Source organism: Thunnus thynnus, chromosome 19, assembly GCF_963924715.1.
Source record: "Thunnus thynnus chromosome 19, fThuThy2.1, whole genome shotgun sequence".
Taxonomy (NCBI): domain Eukaryota; kingdom Metazoa; phylum Chordata; class Actinopteri; order Scombriformes; family Scombridae; genus Thunnus; species Thunnus thynnus.
In genome coordinates, this window is record NC_089535.1 from 1,350,554 (window position 1) to 1,374,705 (window position 24,152).

Sequence of the window (24,152 nt, forward strand, 5' to 3'; positions counted from 1 at the left end):
AAAGAATCCATATACAATTTAAATTCTATCAAGAAGTTATTTAAGTTTGGGAAAGGTAATGAGTGCTGGTTAACAGTAAGAATTTATGATCAAACTTCACACTTGTTTTTTGCTTTTGTATATGTATCATTAAACATTAATTTTAAGTCAACTGACAAAAATTTCAGGCATTCAGCTTAAAGACCAATCCACATTGAGCCTGATCCTGTGGATAGTCTGTTGCAGGAATTAATAATAATATTAACAACAAATAGAAATAAAACATTAGACTGTTTTCAGTAATGATTTTCTACCTGTTGTATGATGAGGAGTCAGTTATTGACGCTCCCTAAAAACTCCCTCTGATTGGTTAAAGGAGTCAGATAACCAACTTCAGACTGACTTCAGCACAGAGAAACACACCTGCAACACTGATGGATCATCATTAACATTGAAAACCAACACATTCACACATTACTATATGTCACCATCATCTCTCCTGCTGTTGGAGCAGTTATTGATCCTGAACACAAACTGTTCAGATCTGATCTGAAGACAAACACAAGATATTCACACAAACACTTTCAACAACCAAGTGACTCATTAAACTAACAGTGAGAGCAGAGAGGAGTCATTAAACACTGAAAACTGTCACTTATGACCTTACCATACGGAGAATAATATCTGCAACATGGCGGTGAAGAAGATGAAAGTAAAATAGTTCAAACACCCAAACAGAGAGGAAGGGGGGAGGGGGGTTCAAGATGATAAAAGATGCTTTACAGAAGAGGTGTATTCATGTATTTTAACTGTATTTTACTGAGGTATTTTTAAAAAGTGAACGGACTTTATGAAACACACTTCCAACTTCAGACTGACTTCAGCACAGATGGAACATGAACAGATCAGAGTTTTTGAAGAAGACAACGCAGAAAATCCTCCGAGTCATAAATCACAAGAAATGACTTTAACCAGGAAATAACCACAGAGGGTCAGAGAGGGGAGAGCTCAGAAGGTTTTTAACTGGCTGATTATTAAAATGAATTCAGCATGAAACGGGACTGTTTATGTAGTCCCTCCCACATCCAGAGCTCTTAAACTTTAAACTTGATGCAGCAGATTTAAACATTTAACTCAAGAAGTACATCCAGGTGAAATTAATATTATAGATTGAATATTATCTGTGATAAATACCAATAGACTAATCATTTTTATCATTATTATTATTGTTTGTTCAAAGTATTTTTTCATACGTGTTTTGTTTTTTACAGTTTGATACATTGTAACAGAATCTCATCCCACAGTAACCCTAACCTTTTGCACCAGTACAAATTTACTATGTAACATCAAATCAATCAATTTTCTAATCTGTGTTCTAATAGCTGCAGTATCAGCAGTGTTAAACAGACTTGGCAGCAAATCTGGTGGTTAGTGAAAGGGCGGCACTTTTTATTTAAGCCAAAACTCAGAACATAACCTGCTCCAGACCACGTTACGTTTGCAGCATGAGTTACCATGGTGATGTAGCAGGTTAACAGAGAGTTACCATGGTGATGTAGCAGGCTAAAAGAGAGTTACCATGGTGATGTAGCAGGTTAAAAGAGAGACACCTTTGTGACATTGAAACCCTGCAGGTTCAACATACCTCACTAACCCACTAATCTCTGTTCATAGTTCAACCTTCAAGTCGTCTTATTACTGCAAAACAACAACATCAAACACAATCTGATGAAACAAACACTGTTCTGCTTCTTACCTGTTCAACCTGATCACTGTGAGGTAATTTCTTCTGATTCTCAAATCTGAATTATTGATCAGACTGTGACTTGTGCAGCGCTGCTTCCTGCTCTGTTAAAACAGAAAGAACTGTGTAAAACAGGAAGTGCGACTGATAAAAGCAAAAACCACAGCAGAGGGTGTAGGTGTGGTTTCAGGAGCACAATGAATTCTGGTATTCAGACAAAATAACAAACTATAAAACCATCAAATGGTATTTATTTATACACATTTAGATTACGTTATAATTAAATATATCTTTGTGCCACAAGTCTTACAAAATGATTATAAATGTGTCCTTCCTGTAAATATCTGTATTGTTAACACTGAAAATCATATTTAGTTTGACTGCTGGAGACCTGAGACTGAGATAACACTGTGTTTACATCTCTGACCACAAATCACTGAATAAAATAAGACAAAACATTCAAGATGTAGTTTTAGTTTTGTTCTTCCGCTTAACTCTCTGTCTCCTGGTGTCAGTTATGGAAGAAGAACTCAGATACTTTACTTCAGCAAAAGTACCAATACATCAATGTAAGAATACTCCTTTATATCAGATGACAGCAGTACATCTGGGTACTTTGGTAAAAGCAGCTTCTCTAATTTGACCGCTGTTAAACTTGAATTCTGAGGTATTTGCAAATTTAATACCATAAATTAAAAACACTTTTCTTTTTAGCCGTCATGAGCCTAAATCCTACAGCCAGTCAGGCAAACAAATATGTTATGTCAGAAAAAATAAAGTGATGAGCGTCCTCTCTATTTCTTTATTGAAAAATTACAAATACAATGGGACAGCAAGCACATGTTTAATGATCATGTCGATGTCAATCAGTCTGTTTGATGACTATGGCACATGTGGTTTTCCACAGTTGAACCAGTTTAACACACTCTACTTATGATCAGCCGGAACAGTTTCTTTTTGTTTGGAAGGAATCTTTTCTTCTAAAAGACAATATATAACAGAGTTGTAGTTTAAATTAAAAACCAGTCTAAGGCCTTGTATTAAAAACCAGACCTCCTGATCATTAGTGCCTGTGTTAACAGTAAAATTTTAATATTCAATTTAAAATCAATAATCTTTTTAAAAATCATTTTACTTGGTAAACCATTCCAGTCTATCTGTAAATGTTGGTGCTGTGTAATAAAACCTGCATATATGAGGACCATGTCTGGCTCCTCTTTCTCCACATGGAGTGATCTCCAACCCAGAAAGCATTTCTGAAGACGGCGGCAAAAACATTTTTAACAAAATCTACTTTTAATCTGGTACCAAACTCTATAATGCTCAGTCCCCCATATTCCTTACTTTTATACGCTGCTCAAAAGAATTAAGTGAACACTTAAATCACACATGAGATCTTGATGAACAAATTATTCAAGCTGAAAATCTTTACTGATGTACATCGTTTAAACTGTTGAGAACAAAATGACCCAGCAACAGTCAGTGGAAACCAAAATCATCAACCCACTGAGGGCTGGATTCAAAATCACAAAATCAAAGTAAAAAAATTGAAATCACAGGCTGATCCAACTTGCATGAATTTTATTACGGCAACTCATAATGTGACTCAGTAGTGTGAGTCACATGCCTGCATGCATATGTATATTTGGTCAGAAACATGCACACCAGGAGCCTGCTGGAGGGACAAAAAGCCAATGCATTTCCATCACTGTAGGGTTCTGGAGAAATACAATTTACTGAGCTTTGACAATTTTAGATTATTCTCAAATTTGTGCCTAGTTTATAAAATGTTAAATGGTTTGTCCTCCTCCACTATGTGACTTTGTGTTCACTCACTCAGTAAGTTCTATTAGATCCTCCAGAATATCCTCTATACAAGATTGGACCATTTCATCACACTGCATTTGGACAGTCAGCTTTCTCTGTGAAAGCCACAACTCAGTGGAACGTCCTACCTGATGATATGAAGAAATGCAGTTCAATCAATACATTCAAGGCCAAATTAAAAAATCTACTAAAGACCAATCAGCTTTGTGACCACTGAGTTGTGTGATGTACTCTGTGTTTTTTGGGGGGTTTGTTTTTGTTTTTTGTTCTTTTTTTTTTTTTTTGCTTTGTACTGTTTGTTGTTGTGCTGTTGTGATTGTGGGGGACTATGGATGCAAATTAGCTTCAAGCTAACTCTGGTGCAGTGCAGCATTTATGCTTAATACTGCACACTGTCCGGTTCAATAAATCAAATCAATAAATCAATCATCCAAAGAGACAGAAAACATTCAATAACCAAATATTACAGATAGACACTGTTACGTCCCCAGTCTAGGGGAAACCTGGACATAACATGTTTAGAGCCCCCACTCTTCAAAACAATTTTAAAGAAACCAAAAAAATAACAACAACAAACAAACAACAAATTAATGAACAGGATGTTAAACTGGTGGTCTGGGGCCACTGAGGGTCCAGGAGCAGCAGTGTGCCCGTTATGGATTGTGCGCTTTCACTTTGCGCACGAGCAGATCTGTTTCCTCTGCAGAGAAGCTTCCTACTTACTACTTGGCAAATGTGTCATCATAATAGCAATCCGCCAAGGTGCAAGTACACCTGGCTCTTAAAGGGAATGGGAGACGACACTCTGATTGGTTTATTGCATGTTACGCCCAAAACACACCCATGATTAATGAGGAGACTATGGACAACCCTTTGAACCATGCACCTGGCACATCAACCATTTTTCTGCCGTTAAAATAGCAAAAGTGGATTTGGACACACCCTAAACGCACTTGCACCATGCACTTCAGACCATGTGCTTTAGATTGTTAAAATAGGGCACCAGGGGTCATAACAACACAATATGAACATTACATCATTATTTAATTCTCGTCCACATTATGAACTGAAATAACATTTCATAACTTTTGGTTACGAGTGTGACATGAAGATTCTCCTCTGTACAGATGTTGAAGCCCTGACAATAATAATTGTGTGCAGTCACAAAGTCAATAACAATACCATATATGGCGTCATGCCTGTCTTGTACAGCTTCCAGTTCTTGCATTTAGTTCCCCTTAACCTAACCTATTTTCCACTTTTTTCTTCCCTAACAGAGGAGAGACACTCATTTCATCTACACAAACAAGGAGCGCAATATCTTGGCGAGACATCTTACTTAAAACAGAACAATGTGGTTACAGCATATAAAAGGTCAATAGATAAGGTCAATGATCACCAAAGTATTAATACAATAATATAATAATTTCTCCAACAGTACACTTCTGTCATTTTTATCCTCCAATATATTTAGCTGATACCGATGGTCTTGGTGTAAAAGTTTGGCGTGTTGCAAAGAGAACACTCCTATGTAATTTGCAGTGATCAGTTCTTGAGCAAGCTGCGATCAGGCTGGGATTTCTATTTCTAGCCACCCACCAAGTGATACCTTATCCATAAATCTTTATTAGTTGGGTTGGAGCATGACAGTGCAAATCACTCTCTCTCTCTCTCTGCTTAGCAGGATGAGTTGAGGTATCACTACATCGATTAAATCAAGATAGGCTAGTCTGAGCCTTTGCTGCCCTGCTCATCTGCAGGGGGTTGAGGTTGCTGTCCTGCCCACTCGATGAGGTCACCTGTGGCCTTTCTGCAATGGCTGACATGGATCTGTGTAGCTCTTTCTGCTATCTTTACTGCAATTGGTTACCAGTAGAACCTTGAATGGGCCTGTCCAATGTGGTTTTTGCCAGTTCCGCTGTTTGCAGCCCTTAACCACCACCCAGTACTGGCAGTGCTGCTTTCACCTGAGTATGAGTAGACTTTAGAGAGTTGGAGAGGTTAATGCAATAGTTGTGTGATTGCTGGAAGCAATCCATGGTTCCTCCCACTCTGTATTCTTATTCCATCTTCCATTTCAACTGCTCCATACTTTGTGCTATAAAAACCATTCAACTGTCAATCTGTGCAACTCATTCAGCAGATGTGTGCTTGTATTTTTCTGAAATGTAACATGTCAGTGATTTTATATAATTTTTTAAAACATTAGTTGAGTTGGAACCTTGGTCACTTTGACACTCAACTGCCTGGAAGTCCCTTATCGTACAGACGCCATTTAAACTGTAAAATTTTCACAAAACTTTGAACTTTCAAAGTTATCAGATTGTTTAGTGATATCTTTTGTAGTTTTTCAGCAATTTAAGCCCAAAGTCAGGGGTTTTGAAGACTTTTTCAGGTCTCACCAGTGTCATGTGATCAGGCACAGTGGAGAGCACAGATAATTTTAGACCAGAAATGTTTTTCTAAACTGCTGTCACTCCCACAATTTTAACTCCTCAAGCACATATCTTGTTTCAGTATGTTGCCACAAGCCTCCTCTCTCTCAAAATGCAAGTACATTTCACATAGGACTTATAATTTTTGAGCTCTGAACCTTAATTGATAGAGTCCCTGTCGTGTTCTCATTGACTGCAATACAGTCTGCAGCATGTGTGTCTCCTCTCACTGCAGTTTATTAAACTTACAGATCCTCTCTTCCTTCAAACACTACAATTTCTACAGAAATTGCATTTTCTAGTTTTGCATAGTATCATCAAACTCCTCCCCCCTTAGGGGTTGTAATTGCTCAGGAGAAGACATCCCTGTGTCCATGAGTCTCCCATGATGATCTCAAATGAGGACAAACCTGTTTTAGATTTGCTTTGTCTCCTCATGCTCAATAGCACTCAGGGGAGGACTTTTTCCCGATAGAGCCCTGTTTCTTCTCACACTTCAGCTAGTTTGTTTTTGATAGTGCCATTGTCTCACTCTACTGCTCCTTCAGTCTGGAATTGATAAGCACAGTATGTTTTCAAATCAATCTCTAGGTAATCTGACATTTTATCAACAGATATTGTGTGTACCAATATCTGTTGGCAGTCTCCATCATCCCCCCTGTTGATATGTGGTCCTTCTTCCCATGTGTCAATCTTGCAAGATAAGAAAACAAACATTTTGGCACAGTTTTAGCTCTTTTGTAGGGACATTCTGCTGGATTTTAACCAGTTCAGCTAAAGAGACAGAAAAGGGTAAGAAATGTTAGACATTTGCACCACAGTTTGGATTGGAGCTTGTGTAGCTGCTTTTGCTGCTGCATCAGCACTTTCATTTCATCTTATCACTGAGTCTTGTGCTTGGGTGTGTGCCTCACACTTGCAAACAGCCACTTCCTGTTGGAGTAAAATAGATTCTAGCAGGTTAAAACTAGTGACGCATGCACTATTTGTTTACCTATGGATGCTAGAAATCCTCTCATTTTCCACAATGACCTGAAATCATGTACAACCCTGAAAGCATACCTGCTGTCTGTATTGTAAGGAATCTGGTGCATTTTGCAAGAGAAGAAGGGGTCAAGGTTGCTGAGACACTGTGGACATGTTACTCACTGAGAACTGTCTTAAACTTTTGTTTGCTTAAGCTGTTGCATTTATATGAGAGTGTTGTGTAACTGAAATTAAGATGCGGTTTTGATGACATCCTTCTCCTTTTATATATACTCATTTCTCTTTTTTTAGTTCTGTTTTGATAATGTGTGCTTTAAGATTGTTTTTGATAACCCTTTTTAATACAGTTCTGATAATAATTATTTAAATATTTTAGTTTAAATTAATGTAACCAGCTTTTTTTTATAAATATTGTTTTGCATTAAATAGTTTTATTACTATGGAGGTTAGAGACTTTCCACTGTGAAGACAACAGGAAGTGTGGCAGCCTCTCTGCTTTGTGCTCCTTGTTGCTGCAGGTTCCTGAGCACACTGATTATCAGGATGGGACACACCTGGGCCCAGTGTGCCCCATATATAAAGTCAGAGAAGTAAGTTCGGATCCTCTCTTCTCTCCCAAACACACTCCTGTGTTACTTTTTGGTTCCTTTTCTTATGTTTCACCATACAATACCCACACAACATACACTCACTCATCTACATGACTGATTTCACAGACTAACGCTACCTTTTGTTATTTTTTGTCTGTTTTGAGTACTTTGTGTTAAATAAATGTTGTACTATTGAATACCCGTGTGACTTTTTTTTTTGCCACAGTCTAGTGCCGGATTATGACAGAAGCAACATGTGCTCTGACCCTTAAATGACAGTTTGTGGTTTTCAGTACGTGCTGGTTGTGCAGCTCATCTTGTGCCTGAAACAGGATGTAGGTTCCTCTTTTTGTACCTAAAGACATATTGTGGCTTCTCACATCTAGAAGCTGACGTGACATTTGCCCTCACTACCTTTTCTTCACTTCTGCTCAAAGTATCAAACTGTCATGTTAAGTTATTTGGTCATTAGATTCTGATGCTGTTGCTGTTTGAATTTGTAATACATGTGAGGATACTGTGGGGACTGGTAGGAGTGCATTTGGTTAATAATTATCTATGATATTTATTAATTATGAATTCAAAAGATTATTAATATTGCCGTTAATACAACTGTTAAAGAACTGTTAAGGGGGGAGCACAACTGTCCGATCTGTGAGGAGCACGGTTGGTTATTAGCAATTATTAGCAATATTATAAAAATTAATAGAATTATTAATATGAATTAACAATAACGGGGCACCATCCGGAAACCGGAACCAATAACCAAACAAGCTAGTCTCATAAAAGAGTTCACCTAGAATGTTAATATCTGAGAGATATTCACAGGTGAACAAAGTGTTGGGCCTCAAACCATGAGGTCACACAGAGAGGGCCTACATGTAAGCTGTGAGGCCTGACCACGAGGTGCTTTTTTCCTTTGTTTCCCCCGAGACAAAGGCATAGCGCCAAAATGCTGCTTACAGACAATGGGAGTCCATTGCAAACTCCATTTCCAAGGATGCTTTACGATTTTCACACCTCAGCAGGGAACAATCAACATACAGTCCCTCATTGGCGGAGACGTTCCTACACAGTGGAGCGTCCTGACGACGCAGCCATGACATCACCGCCCCTTTAAAAACTGAACGTGCCCTGAAGCACACGCCTTTCCCATGTCACTGAGCTAGGGGTAACTCCTGTTCCTCTGAATCAGTTTGATTAAAGGGGGTACCCCACGCACATGTTTTCCCCTCATCGAAGACCCCCCTCGCCGGGCGAGACTTCGCCCGTGTTCACCCGAACACATTCCTGGATCCGAGAGAGACCGCTGCTGCAACCAGCGTCCTCAAATTCCCTCGAGTCGACTCTGCTGTTCTCTCCGCCACGCCGCTGAGAGCCAGCTGCCGTGCTTTTCGCCAACTGTGCGAGAACGGCCACCGTCTGCATCTGAGCCCAGGACAAAGCCGGACAGAAAGACGGACTACACACACACCCTGCTCGCTTTCTGAAGCGACCAAGTAAGAGGCATAAGTCTGGGCAGAGGCAGTGTTAGTTGTGTGTTCTTATCAGCATCAGTTGCTGTTGTTTAGCATTCAGCTCTTAGCTTTTGCTATTGTTTGTTGTGTTGTTGACGGACCGCTGAGTCCATTTTTCCTGCTTTACTCTTAGGAGTATTTTAAGTTTGCTGCCTGTTTAGTTGTGTTCATCACGCTAGACTGTTTTGTGTTTGTCCCCGCTCGGGACTACTGCTGTGTTTGTGCCATCGTGAGCGAGAAAGTAAGTGCTTTGACGATCAGAAATCAGACAACGTGCGTTACAGACTGCCGTCCGTACACGCGCTCTCTGTGGACAAAGGAACCGTTTCTCTTCCCCTCACGATCGCTTTCTCTCCTTCTTCCCTCTCTCTTCTGACTAACACATACACGCACACGCACACACACACATACACGCACCGACGTCTTTTTGCACATCTGATTGTCAGATAACGTCAGACAAAACTTTGCTTTGTCTTTCCTTATCCGCCATCAGACACGTGTGTTTTTCACAGAATTGGGTGAGTGCAAGACGCCGACCGCCAGGTGGCGCCATCTTGCTTCTGTCTAAACAAGACACCGCCACATTTCTGCCATCCGGTTCACGCGCGACGTGACTTCCTTTCATAGTCACGTCCGCGTCGCAGACCAATGACGTCATCACGTCAGGCCCTGTCGCCATCTTGTCCCGCACGCACGCACACACACACACCCACACATACACATACATGCATTCCCCTGCATGTGTCCAACCCTGTACATAGCTGTTTGTGTTTTGTTTGGTAGGATTAGATTTTAGGATAGTTGTTTATTGAATGAAGCATTTGTTAACTTTGTTAATTTTGCTAAGTTTAATAAATACTGTTATATCTATATAATCAACTGTGTTCCTCACAGATCCAACAGTTGGTGCCCAAATTATTGATTACGGTTAACAATATCTTATTTTCATAATTCATAATTATCTATGACCTTCAGGACCTTCTCTGCAGGCCCTACCATTTTTTAGAGGTGTAATTTTTATTTCATAAAATATTACAAATTAGGAATTATAATGTTATTAGTTATTAAAATTATGTGATTTTTAAAAAAATATTTTGTTTGATTTCAGTTACTATCATAACCATGAACCCAGTATTTGGAGCTAGAACTGGATGTGTCTGTCTGTGCTTCTCCATACAGCTATCAGGGCCTGCTGGGTCCTTGGTTGCAGGCTCCACTCATAGAAAGCATACATGGCACAAATATAGAGTGACAACAAAATTAACCAATCGAAATTTGATTTGTGGTGACTGGAACACCCCCAGGGTCTGCTAGCAGGCCCCAGGTGATGTCGTCATATCAACCAATAAGCACAGGTATGTCTTTGTGCTGTGGGGCATGCAGGGCTCACGCAGGATGGAATGAAAGATGGATTAGGTTTTCAAGTGAATGGTGAGTCCTGCTGTATTAGAGTTGATTAAGATCTTTCCTTTATTGTTGGCTGATAGTTGAGCAACATGAGTGAACGTTTACCATCGGAAGACCAGGTTGGCAGTTTTGCTAACGCACGTTTGGGAGAAATACCGAGGTTAGCATAGTTTCAGCTTGTTGAGCCGGTGCTTTGAGTACATGAGTTAACAGGTGTCGAAAGGCGACTTTGTAATGGATTTATTTTTAATGACATAGTTTGCATATTCTTTAGAGTTTAGTTTTTGGTGATGAGTGCACTTTAGCCCCTTTTACACAGCCTGTTCACAGTGGGAATACTGCGCCTGTAATCCGCCTCGCTGTTCGGTGTGACAGTCAGCATGGCGGGACTGGGAGCTGACGCTGTTGTTTAGCCCGTATTAAGACCACATCAGGTTGTGTGGCGTATAGCTGCAGGGTTGCGGAGGTGTGTGGGGATGCAGGTGTGTTTGAGCTGTAGAACATGACCGCTGTGAAACAATCAGAAAATCACATTTTATTGATCTGATTCATCAGCTTCCTCACTAACATTACTAGCGCTCCCTCTCTTCATCACCCTCTAGCTCACTCGACCACAGGGTCAGGAAGCCAACAGAAAAGTCTAATTTAACTTTAAAATGATTAAACAAAGAGAAATGTCCTCGGCTTGTCCTAATAACATCTTTGTGTTTATAGGTCAGTAAACAACCCTCAGATAGAAACAAAAGTCAAGAGTTCAACTAACCTAAGAACAGTCTTTCTTCACGACCGTATATGACAGCATACAATCGTGTATGGAAGCCCTAAGTCATTATAATGAGAAACTATTTCAAAATAATGACTTAGTTACTGAGTTAGTGGTATAATGCCTGTAGATGGCGTTGTTCAGTCATTTTCAAGCTAATTCATGAACTGAAAAACATAACAAATAGGGGGAAGATGAAATGAGAATGAATCATAGAATGAGACGTTCTTTAATTGATTTAAAATCCTAAATTTTGATTATTTTAACTGTAACATTTTTTTCTCATTACCCTTACTCATGGTAAACTGATTTTCAGTCTTATTGCTATTCCTGCCTATTTGCTGCCTGCTCAGTATTAAAAAGTCTCAAGAAACCAATACTCTAATATGACAGGGGACATCACAGGGTATCATAATCCTGAGTTTTATTCATTTTTACGGGAGCATTTTTTTCTTATTGACCTTGAAACCTTTATTCTATTTGAAAATGCAATAAAGGGAGATTGAACTGCTTTTTTCACATTTAGACCCCATCAGTGCCAGTGAGTGAACAGGTAGTAATGTAACATAAAAAACGAGACCCTCCCCAACTTTCTCGGTTGTCTGTATCAGCCTGTGGTCTGATTTTTACGTGAAGAACTCGGGCTGGATTTTCTGCGGACTGAGTGGGAGTGAGAGATGCTTTGCTGAAACAAGCTAGTGCTAGCATCAGGATGTTACAGCTCATTAAATGGCCACAGGTGTCACTAATGAGAAGGAATCTCTGATTTCTATAAAATGGCTAATTTCACTATCAGAATCTGATCCATTCAGTCCAATAACATTTGGAAAGTCTAGAAGAGCCGCACGATTGAATTATTTTATCCCCATTCATACTTCTGGTTAAATTCAAGTTTAACCAGAAGTAGCCGGCTCAGACTCGCCAAATTTTCTGCCAATTAATTTCTACATAAAGCAAAGCCAAAAGAATCTTCCTGGGGGCAGAGTTACAGCTTACATGTAATTCCTATTTATTCAAGCATTTATTCTTAATGTCAACTTCTCCAAGGAATATACCTCTATTGAATGGATTAATCATTGAAACCTTGATTACTGAACCTCTGAGAAGCTGCAGCACAGCCCTCAGCAAAGCATCAAAAACCACTGTGTAGAGGATGGAAAAAATAGTCTCTATCAGAAGTAGTAAAAAACTGACACGCCCCCTTATTATTTTTTTTTTAAATATAACATGTAAATAGCAAGTGACTTCATACATTAATCCTCCAGATAATACATTTGCGTTAAATGTTGTTGTTGTTACATCTTGTGACAGTAGGTGTCACTGTAATGAGTAAGAAACATCCCACTCTTGAGTGCTTGAGTTGGTCACACACCGATAAACACGAAACGACAGTGCCATGTCACCCTTACAATGTAAAGCAATAGGGAGGCATGAACTTCGTGTCAAACAGAGGCTTCTGACCACTTTCAAACCTGTATCAATGGATTCGCCACGAAATTTCCTACAAAAAAATATGATTTTTAATGTAAGATTTGGCCAGAGTCATGGGATTTATGAGGAGATTTCAGAAGAAGAGTACTTTAACATTCTTCTCTCCAACTGAGAGGGAGAGAGAGAGAGAGAGGAGGGAAGAAAGTGGGGGGAGGGGTGTGTGCCACACACAGTGGAGGCTGGTCCATAGAGGCAGAGGAGGTTGATCCTCTATTTTTTTAGAGGCAAGAGGGAGATCAGAATATAAAAAAGAATATTTGGTTGAAATAAACCATTACCAAATCTCAGTATTATTTACAACATATTTTTTCTCTTTTCTTTGGAAGAGAGGGAGGATGGCCTCCCTAACCAATCAACAGCCAGAATGCAGTATTGACATCGAGTTGGTCCAATGATAGTTTCCAGAATTCATCTTCAATTCTCTCCACTGTAAGGCAGAGTAGCAGCAGTAGATGGCTCCTTGTGTTAGCCAATGCAACAGCTGGCTTGTTGTAGCAGCCTGAAGGACTCTTTATACATCCATGGAAGGACTGTTAAGGACTGTTGTTGCGGCTGGAGAGAGAAGCAACTGGAGAAACAACCAGGAGAGTTAGCTTGTTTGTCATTGTTGCTGATGATATCAGACTGGTTAACTAGTAGCCATAAAGTTCTGTTAACTAACAAACGAGATGACCAACAGCCACAAATGGATGTTATGACATGAATACTTCATCTCCATGATAGAGAGAAGAAAACCTTAGATAACGTGAGTCAGATAAAGCTTCTTTCTCTCTGTCTCTTTGGTTGCTAATTTCATCTCTGATGGTTAAATGTCTCTCTGTGTGGCTGTTGTGTGAATTTATCTCCTTAACAAAAATGCAACACATTTCTTAAGTTCGTTTTTAAGCTGAGCCGTATATTGAGTAATAAGCTTAAAGTAACTAGAATAACAAGTGTTAACTAGTGATGTAACTGATCTCAGTTATTGTGATCCGTACAGATCGCCCCCCAAGAAGAAAGAAAAACAAAACCATCTTACTTGTTGGTGAAACAGGAACAGGAAAATCTACTCTGATCAATGCTCTGGTCAACTACACCATGGGAGTGAAGTTTGAGGATGACATCTGGTTTGAGATCGTAGAAGAAGAGAAGAGAAGATGTCAGACAGAGAGTCAGACATCAGATGTGATCGTGTACCAGATCTTTGGTTTTGAAGGTAAAACTCTGCCCTTCTCTCTGACCATCATCGATACTCCTGGATACGGAGACACCAGAGGGATCAAACAAGATGACATCATCAGTCAAAGATTATTTGACTTGTTCCGTTCAGAAGATGGAGTTCATGAAATTGATGCAGTGGGTCTGGTGCTGAAGTCGAGTGAGAATCAACTGAGTGACCGACAGAAGTACATCTTTGATTCAGTGACGTCTCCGTTTGGAAAAGATCTGGAGGAAAATGTTGTTGCTCTCATCACACACTCAGATGGAATAACACCTGAAAATGCTCTGAAAGCTCTTGAAGTTGCAAACATTAAATGTGCCAAAAATGAGGAGAATCAGCTCGTTCACTTCCTGTTTAATAACAACCAGACCACACAGAGAACAGAGGAAACAAAGGCTGCTTTAGAGAACGCATGGAGGGTAACAGAGACAGGAATGAAACGATTCACAGACTTCCTGGAAAAATCTAAACCACAAAAGCTGATAACAACTGTTGAAGTGTTGAACTCACGCATCAGAATAACAGCCTGCATCCAAAACCTGCAAGAAAGAATCCAGCTGATTGAACTAAAACAGAACGAGATCCAACAGACTCAAGAAGCTCTGAAGAAACATGAACAAGAGATGAAGAAGAATGAAGAGTTCACTGTAGAAGTTGATGAGGTCTACAAAGACAAAGAGCCTATTGATGGAGGGATGTGGTGGTTGGTTTTTTATGAAGGAGCTGTCACCTGTAACATCTGTGAAGAGAACTGTCACCATCCTGGATGCACAAAGGCCTGGAGTCCAAAACACTGTGAGGTCATGAAAGATGGTCGCTGTACTGTTTGTACCAATAAGTGTCCTGCATCAGATCATGTTAAAGAAAAGTGGAGATATGTGAACAAGACCAGGAAAGTTAAGAAGACTTTGGAAGATGTGAAACACAAATATGAAAAAAAAAAGGTAGATCGTGAGCAGAAGAAGAGCCTTCTGGAAAATCTTCAAACAGAGATGGAAGAACTGAGAGCAGAGAAGATTCAGATTCAGCTGCTTGAAGAGGCCTACCAACATGTGGAACAACTAGAGCGGATCGCCCTGAATGATAATTCTCTGTCCACTTATGTCCACTTGGACTTCCTGATTGAGAAGATGAAGGAGATCGGAGCCACAGAGAAGGTCAAGAAGCTAGAGGAGATGAAAAAACGAATGGATGAAAAAAACAAAGCAGAGCTGCGATACATGTTTGGTAAACTAACAGCAGCTGAAGATACAGTGATGTAGATGAACAACATCAGACAGCTGTGTAGACAACAAGCTCTACACTGTTCATATAAATGTTTAAACATCACAAACATTATTTCATTATAATCTTATTAAGTGTCATGTTGATAACTGTAATAATTTTTTTTTCAAAGAGACGCAATCATCTTTTAATTTCAATTGTGTGATTCTGGGAAACCGCCTCCTCTGTGATATATAACTGTTCATTTAGTTTAATGTTTAATTATCATTTGTTGATTCACTTCAGTGAAAGTAAAGCCAGAGTTTATCTTATAGTGACAGCAGCTGTTGGTTTTCTTGTTATGGATTCTCACATCAATCACTCTCATAGTTCAGCCTCTTTTCTGCTCTCAGCTTCATCAGATCAAAACTCTTCATCAGTGTGTTCAGCTGCACTTCAGTAACCAGTTTACAGTCGACTCTCGGCACTCCGCTGATTTCTGTCCTGTCATGTAAACCAGAAACCTGGTTTTTGCATCACAGTAGAGGATTACAGAAACCTGAGGTTCCTCGATCCTCACTTGAACCGGAAGTCGTTCTGCTCCGCCATCTTGCAGGTCGTCCCAAAGCTCTTATTCCTGCTCTGAGGAGCCATGAGTGAAGATACACAAGAGCCTTCACGTCTTTTACCGGCCGACACGCCTCCTTATTGGAAAGCTGATCAGTAGGCTTGTTTGAGATGAACTGCTCCTTTCTTGTAAAGTGGAGGGATCAGGCGGCAGCATCAGCAGGAAGTGACAAAAAGCTGCAGTCAAGTCAGACAGTTTCCAGCAGCTTTCAAAGAATCTACAGGAAGTCACAGAAATATTTACATCCTGTTAGATCTGATCCTGATTTAATAAAATGTTATCAGATCAATCTACTCAAGCTCAGCTGATCAATCACTAACATTGTTTTAATGCTGATCTGTATGATAGAGTATAAACTGTTAAAATGACCTATAATCAATAATCAAAACAACATTTATTCTGTAATCTCCAATATTAGACTATTAAATTATTTTACATAGAAATGTAACTGTTGCAGCAAGCGGATCACTACCTGCTGGTCAACATGCCGACTGTAATCAGCTGATGTCACACTAATCAAACTCATTCATACCTCATTGATGAAAGAAAGAAATTCAAATAAAATTAAATTATTATTTTCTTTTCTATGTAATTTATCTTTTCTTGATTTTTTGAGAGAGTTCTTTGTATAATGTTTTATCTTCTTATCTCTCCTGCACAGATTTTCATTTTAAGTTTATTTCTTTTTTGTTTATTTACTTCAAATGAATGAATAGTTGAGTATATGCATGTAAAAGTGTGTTTGTTACCTATATTTTGTTATGCACAAACAAATAAATAAAGTAAAACACAAATCAGACCTACTCAACATGCAAGAGGGAAAAAAGCAGAAATAGACATTATATCATTTATCTGTCAAATATTCAGACTGCTAGGGCTTCACATCAAGAATTAAATAATGATGTAATGTTCATATTGTGTCTGTTGTAATTTTTGGTTATTGAATGTTTTCTGTCTCTTTGGATGATAAAAGTTGTCATCAACACATCTGAATTCTTTGTAGAAGATCAGACAACTGAAATCCAAAATGAAGATAAAACATCATGTTGATCAAACACCTGAACCAATCAGCTCTTTGATCAGGTGACAGCCATTCTCCCATCATGCCCTGATCCTTGCAGTCAGTGGAGAACAGCTGCAGCTGCAACAACTGCGGCCGACTTGATCTCGTCAGGTTGTTGTTGCCCACGTCTGCATGATGTCAGAGCGAGTTGGGATCAAATAAAACACAAATCTAACCGGCAAGAGTTTTACTGTCTAAAGCTGAGGGAATATCCAGATCTGTCTATGTGTTTTTATCATTGGAATACCTCCCAAAATATACAATAGAATAGACAAGATTTTATTTTATTTAATTTGGAGGAACAAGTGTCTAATTTAAGAAAAAATATCTCATGCAACATAAAAAGAAATGGTGGTCTGGACGTACTAAGTTTCAAAATGTTAAATAATACTTTCAAAGTGTAATGATTAACCAATTTGATTATAGAAGAGGACAACATTTGGAATACCCTCCCTATATATGTATTTAGTTTAATGGGTGGACTTAAACTTTCTGCTTAAATGTGATTAAATAATTGATATAGAGATAATTGAATAGTGACCAGCCACTCCGGTCAGGCTACACTACAAATGTGATTAAAGAATTGCTAAGTTACCTGGTAAGTTATCAAATTTCCATGAACAAGCTCTGCTGGCCTGGAAACTGATTTACAAACATAATTTTTCACCAACTAATTACTATATTTGGAATAACAAGAATATTCAATATAAAATAAGTCACTAATGGGTTGACAATGGTATTTATTGATTAAACAACTTGTTTCTACTGATGGGAAGTTACTAACAATAATGAATTCCTCTCTGAGTTCAGGTCACCAGTTATGCAGTGGTTTTTGATGCTTTGCTGAGGGCTGTGCTGCAGCTTCTCAGAGGTTCAGTAATCAAGGTTTCAATGATTAATCCATTCAATAGAGATATATTCCTTGGAGAAGTCGACATTAAGAATAAATGCTTTAATAAATACATCAGGAATTACATACAAGCTGTAATTCTGCCCCCAGGAAGATTCTTTTGGTCCCCGCTTTATGTAGAAATTAATTGGCAGAAATTTCCTTTTGCATTGAATATATCCAGCAAAAAAGACATTAGAGAGATTAAGAATTAATATTGAATGTTTAGCCATTTCTGTTGACTAGAAGAAGAAACAATGTGTAATTTGTTTTATCACTGTATGTTTTTTGTGAATTGTGAGGTGATTGTGCAGCGGCTCATATCCATTGAATGAACGAGCCTATTATATCAACGTCCGAGCAAGAGAGAAATCCCAACATCATTTCCGTTTCCGGTTTATTGATTAACTGGCTAACAGACAGCTAACAGTTTCATTCCTCGACTGTTTCCTTTCTGTTATTAGTTTAGCTACAATAAACTCCTGATAAGTTACCTAAATAGATGTGATAATTACTAGACAGCAGACTTTATGTAACTGGTGGAGTTTTCTACCAATTTGTAGCTAATTTTACTTATACCGTATAACAGACGTTGCTTAGCATGCTAATATGGCTTTTAACAGACTTAAAATACTCAGATAAATACAGATTTTGTGGTAAGTCATGTTCATCACTTAATGACACTAATACAATGCTGTAAAAACAATTAATTTTGTTAATGTATGTAATAGTAGCTAGATGTGTCACACCTTGCTTGAACCTCTCTGTGCACCCTGGACTCAAGAAATGATGGCACATGACTGGGGGTCACTCATCAGGATGGGGAGATCCCTCTGCCGACTCTGCTACCAGGCTGGTCCAGGTTTCCAAACATAAACATCAGATTAAACATCAAGTAAGACCTTCTGTACATCCATCTCAACATCGAAGGAAACGGTCCTGGCCACATGGATCTTCTGGGGTTCCTAACCGCCCAGATGGCAGCCCTTTCTCCCCACTGAAGTTGAGAAGAGGTTCCAGGTGCACCGGGCCAGTGCTGAGGGGCTTAAAAGGAGCTTCTACCCTCTGGCCACCGGGATCCTGGATGAGATTACCACAAAGGACTGTCCTCCGAGGCCGTTTATCGTACCGCAGAGCATGCCTGTCAAAACCTGCTTCAAGTTCAAAGCAGTGTTTCATCAGCAAAAAGACCTGAGCTGTGTTTCATGGAGTGCTCTTTGGAGTACTGTCAGTACCCATTACTGTATTGCTTGTACGTGTCTGTCTGTCCAGAGCAATCAACACTGATGGAAAACAACTGGGACTGCGAGTGACTGAGCTTGGGACAAATGCTGGCTCATGGCCAGCTGACACTCCTTAAGTGAGTTTTCATCATAACTTACTGGGATATTTTATAATCTATTCCTCTCTCCTGCGGCACGAGCGAGCCCAGGTACCAGAACGAATCACTTATCCACTGAGCCGGGCTTCTCCCTTAATAGACTAAACTTTGTTAACACGAAGCATGATATCTCAATGAATAACTTTTCACTACCAGGCTGTGGAAACCTTGATAGGTCCAGTGTCACTCTCACAAAACCTGCTGCTGACACCACTGTGTGTTGAAACCCTGCAGTGAGGAGGCAGAGGTTATTCAAAACCTTCCAAACTGTCAATCATGCAAAAGTCTTATGGGACCTGAAGCTGAAACCGAGGGGGCTATTCAGTGGACATTTTAACATCAGAAGCATTACTGCAAAGAGCAATCAGCTAACTCATCTTCTGTCTGACTCAAATTAGCACTATCATGGACATGTGCATCACGTGCTACAATTCTCTCTGGTTGAAGGGCAGGGGCTGAACAACTGTTATCATTTTCCTGATAGTGCAGAGGAGAGGCTGAACAGTTCTGGGATGTTCTAGTCCCCCCTTCGGAAGGATGAGTGTCATATATCGGTGGCTGAGAAAAACACTGGGCAGAATATCTTCTAGAGGATAAACTACATGTCTCTTCAGTGTCTGTTTCAGAGAGATGGGAAGTCAGGTCGCTGTTAGCTCTGTCTCTCAGTGGAGGTTGCGAAGCTGACTTCATTCCCAAGAACTTAGGGTCAGTTGGGAATTGTTCCAATCTTCTGAGTGGAGAGGGAGTTAACCTTTCATTATGGGTGGAGTGTGAATCAGAATAACCAGAATCACATTGGCTGAATGACTGTAGTGGGGCAGGACGTTCTGACCTAAGCCTTAACAATTCCTCCTTGTGTGAGCAGAGATTTAACTCTGCTGAGTGCAGGTCTTCTAAATAGCGTGTGGCTTTCTTATCTTAAATCTACCTCCTTTTCTAGGGCTGCTTTGCTCTGACAGGCAAGGCTGGTTTGCCTGTGGAAGTTCAGAAGCAAGCATAACAATGGGTCTTTGGATGCAGTCTGTGCATCATTCCTGTCCTTGAGTAGCGAGTCTATCTCTTTCCTGCACTCACTGAAATTCAACCTGCTGATGAATTCAGGTTCTAGGTTCTAGGCTCTGTGCTAGGGAAGAAATAAACTGCTCTACACAGGGGCTCTTCATTGTTGTATCTGGAATGGAGGATTAGATTAATAGTTGACTAGTACAACAAAATAATGTGGTTGGCTATGGTGTTGCGTGGCAAACACTTTGTAGTGTAGTTTGGGCAGTATACTAGCCTAACCAAACAATTTTGTGGCCTACACTATGGGAAGTAGCTGAGAATACGCTGTGACAGAAGTTTAGCACCAGTCGAGAGTGGCCACATGCTCTTACGTTGGTCTATGAACTTCAAGGGAAAAGAATAAACAGCATAATTTTGACTGGAACACTACACCATTGATATCTGTTGAACAGCCCTGCGCGTGCAGAACTGACGCGAAAGGGGTACCTAGAGCGTCATAGTTTGAAGTGTTGGGCCATTGACCAGGCGGCAGTATTTGACCAGTTAGGGATGAGAACGTGTTGCATGGGCAGACAGCGTGTCGCTAACAGGGATTTGGAAGAGCAACGATCAAACCAGCATCTAATGGTTCCGAACTGACATTTGAGTTATGTTTACCTGCTGTTTAATGTGCTGCAGCTGAGCAGCTAATTAGCATTTAGCTTCTAACTGACGTTAGCGGTGAATGTTTGCGATCATCAAGTTTTGATGATGTGGATAGAGGCTGTTTCATTCACTGTTTAAAAGAGGAAGGTTTCATGCCTCACATTGCAATAACTGAGCATTGAATATTTTATATATTTTGGACATCTTAAATGTTGTTTTCATTTAAGACCATGGGCAAAAGTTCCTTGCTGTTTCTGGCTGTAAGTGTGTTACAAAATTAATGGAAAACAAAGTTTTATTTGTCTCCCCCTTTTTTTTTTCACTGATCCTAATAATGATCTGATCCGTGATACGATCTGAACCATGAGTTTTGTGTTCATGTTAACACCCCTAGTGTTAACCTGTCAGCTTTGTAGATTATATTTTGTATGTCGTGTACATAGATGAGAGTGTGTAAGTCATGTATTTGATACATGCATTAATACTTTCTGATGTGAACCTACACTTTTAGATCTGTGAATGTTTTTAGTGTTCGGTCTTTCTAGTATTCAGCACTGATCTGAACCTGTATCACATTATAAGCTTTGTGCTACATTATATATTTCTGTATACTAAGAAAATACATAGGAAACACATGTAAATCATGTTATATCTTGTCTGTTTTTGATGAGAACGTATATTAGTTTTCACAACAGAACAATACTATAAATTTGAATTTCACTTTGTTGGTAAAATCACACATTTGAACCACTCCATGGCTAAAATGAGCACTTCATTGTTTAGAGACATTATGTATATGCTAAATGTCTTTAAAGAAGCAGCCTTTTCACCACTCAAGCAAATTGTTAAATTGGCATTTAAAATTGCCCTCCACCCCTCCGATTTCATCAGGTGGGACAATGATATAGTTTGATGCGGTTTGTTGTAAGATTCCATAATGGTTTTCCTCCTGTCCTCCTCAATTTTTTGAGTCACCAGCCACCACTGATATACATACATAAACATATACATACATATACACACACACATACATATTAAACGGGATAAATATCAGTTAAGACATAGTAAAGGAGTAAAAGACAAATTCTAGAGAAGGGATAAAATCAAAATAAAACTAGAAATGCATTTCCTGCGGAAAATGCGTGTGAATGCTGAATACTGAAATAAATCGCAAAGTGCTGTTGAAAATACTAAAGACTCGTTCAGGATCCCCATCTGTACGAACACAATTTGATTACCATGGCATGTTACATTTAACAGATTTGGCAGTTAATAAGTTGTATGGTGGGGTGTTTTATTTATGACCACAAGGTGGGGCTACTGGTGCCATAATTCAGTCTGTTGTGCAGATTCTCATGGAAAACTTATCTACCAAGTTTCACTTCATTAAAGACAACAGACTTGTAGAAATAGCATGTTAAAAAGTTACTTTAGCGCCCCCTTTGGGCAAAATTTTATGAAATTTTACACACTTCTGACAGGTCCCCGTGTGTACAAAATTCCCAAATTTGGTCACAATCCGACTCTTTATTGAGGAGTTATTGACCATTAAGTGCATTAGGCCACACCTTCAAAAGTTTGCTAACCAATAACAGACAAACCGTAAGTGATATCTGAAAACAAATAAATAAGTTGTGTTCAGGCTCCTCTAAACATAGTATGTACCAAGTTTGGTGAAGATTGGATGAAATATGTGCCAACAGCAGCAAAACATGTGTTTATTAAAAAAACAAAATGGCGGAAAAAATGTATAAGCGCTAATGGGCGTGGCCTACATCAATCTAATCAGCATCATCCAAGGAACATGCTGACCAAATATTTTTTTGATACGACTTCATGAGTTATTAGTTATTAGTTCATGAATTATTAGCCAAAATGCAAAACATTTAATAACTGACCACATGGTGGCGCTATTGATACCATATTTTAATATGTTAAGCATTTTCAGATGGGACACGTCTACCTCAAAGATGAATGGTCTAGCACTTTCAGTTTTTGAGATATTAGCTTTCAAACATTCCTCCCGTAGACTTTCCATTATAAATTTTAATATTAAAAAAATTATATAAAATCAATGGATTATGATAGAAAGCTGAAAAGTTATAGCATAGATGTCCTCAAAGAGCTGAACATTTTGATATTTGAATGGTTTCTATCGCTCAAAGTATAGAGGAGTTGAAAGCTTTCAAAAAACGTACGGAAGAATAATAACTAGAAAATGCATTTCTAGTTATTAATGTGTGTGAATGCTGACAGCTGAAATGAATCGCAAAAAATTGCTGCATAAAAGTACTTTAAGAGCTGAATATTTTGATATTTGAATGGTTGAAATAGCTGAAAGAATGAAGGAGTTGAAAGGTTGTGAAAAACTGCGTAAAAGTACTTAAAGAGCAGAATATTGCAATATTTGAATGGCTGAAATAGCTGAAAGTATGGAAGAGGTAAAAGGTTGCGAAAAAACTGCATAAAAGTATTTAAAGAGCTGAATATTTTGATATTTGAATGGTTGAAATAGCTGAAAGTGTGAAGGAGTTGAAAGGTTGCGAAAAAACGTCCGGAAGAAGAAAAAGAATAACATTGCTGAAAATGCAGAAATCTGAAATGAATTTTGTTTACAAAAGCTCAAAGCTGAAATGCATTGCACCGTACTGCTGAAAATCCTGGAAGCTGAAATGTAAAATTGGCAACACTGGAAGCTGAACTTAATTAGCTGACGAAGCCAAGAGTTGAAATACATTGCTAGAAAAGCCAGAAACTAAATTATAATACTGTCAAAGATGGAAGTTGGAATATAAAATGCCTGAAAAGACTGAAAGAACAAATGCATATAAGTAGTTGGACAGTAAGCAGTTTTTGGATGGAATAAACCTTTAAACGTATAAGGGTTTAGACAGAACGCAGCATTGGGTGGAATGAACCTTTAAACGTAAGGAGTTGGACAGAACTCAATATTTGGGTGGAATGAACCTTTAAACATAAGGAGTTGGACAGAACTCAATATTTGGGTGGAATGAACCTTTAAACATAAGGAGTTGGACAGAACTCAATATTTGGGTGGAATGAACCTTTAAACATAAGGAGTTGGACAGAACTCAGTATTTAGGTGGAATATACCTTTAGAACAGGTCTAAAAATAGCTTCACAGCACAGCCACAGGTTGCTATGGTGACCGTGCACCCCTCTGAGTAATTGAAAATGGGGGGAGACAATCTGTTTCTAGGCCAAAATGAGGCACAAACAACTTCTTATAACTCAAATACTAAAAGTCACAGTGAAAAAATTTCTTCAGCATGAGTGACCCGAGACTTCAGTGGCGACACTGATGTAGGATATGTTTCTGTATGATTTAAAATAAAGGAGCTGTGATCATTTATATTTGGCCATCATCTCAGTTTTT

At 39.0% G+C, this 24,152-nt stretch overlaps 2 protein-coding genes across 2 annotated transcripts in view; one reads left to right on the plus strand and one right to left on the minus strand.

Moving 5' to 3' along the window:
• LOC137170626 (uncharacterized) overlaps positions 1–24,152 on the minus strand; it is a 303,513-nt gene that overhangs the window by 141,518 nt on the left and 137,843 nt on the right. The gene's annotated exons all lie outside the window — the stretch shown is intronic.
• LOC137171284 (uncharacterized) lies at positions 13,751–15,203 on the plus strand. The gene has a single exon (XM_067575209.1). It carries the CDS (start codon positions 13,818–13,820, stop codon positions 15,201–15,203), a length of 1,386 nt encoding a protein of 461 aa, XP_067431310.1. The 5' UTR covers positions 13,751–13,817.

What these genes read in the sequence shown, in the direction of transcription:
- LOC137171284 (XM_067575209.1), top strand. Translation starts at nt 13,818, where the DNA reads ATGGGAGTGAAGTTTGAGGATGACATCTGGTTTGAGATCGTAGAAGAA.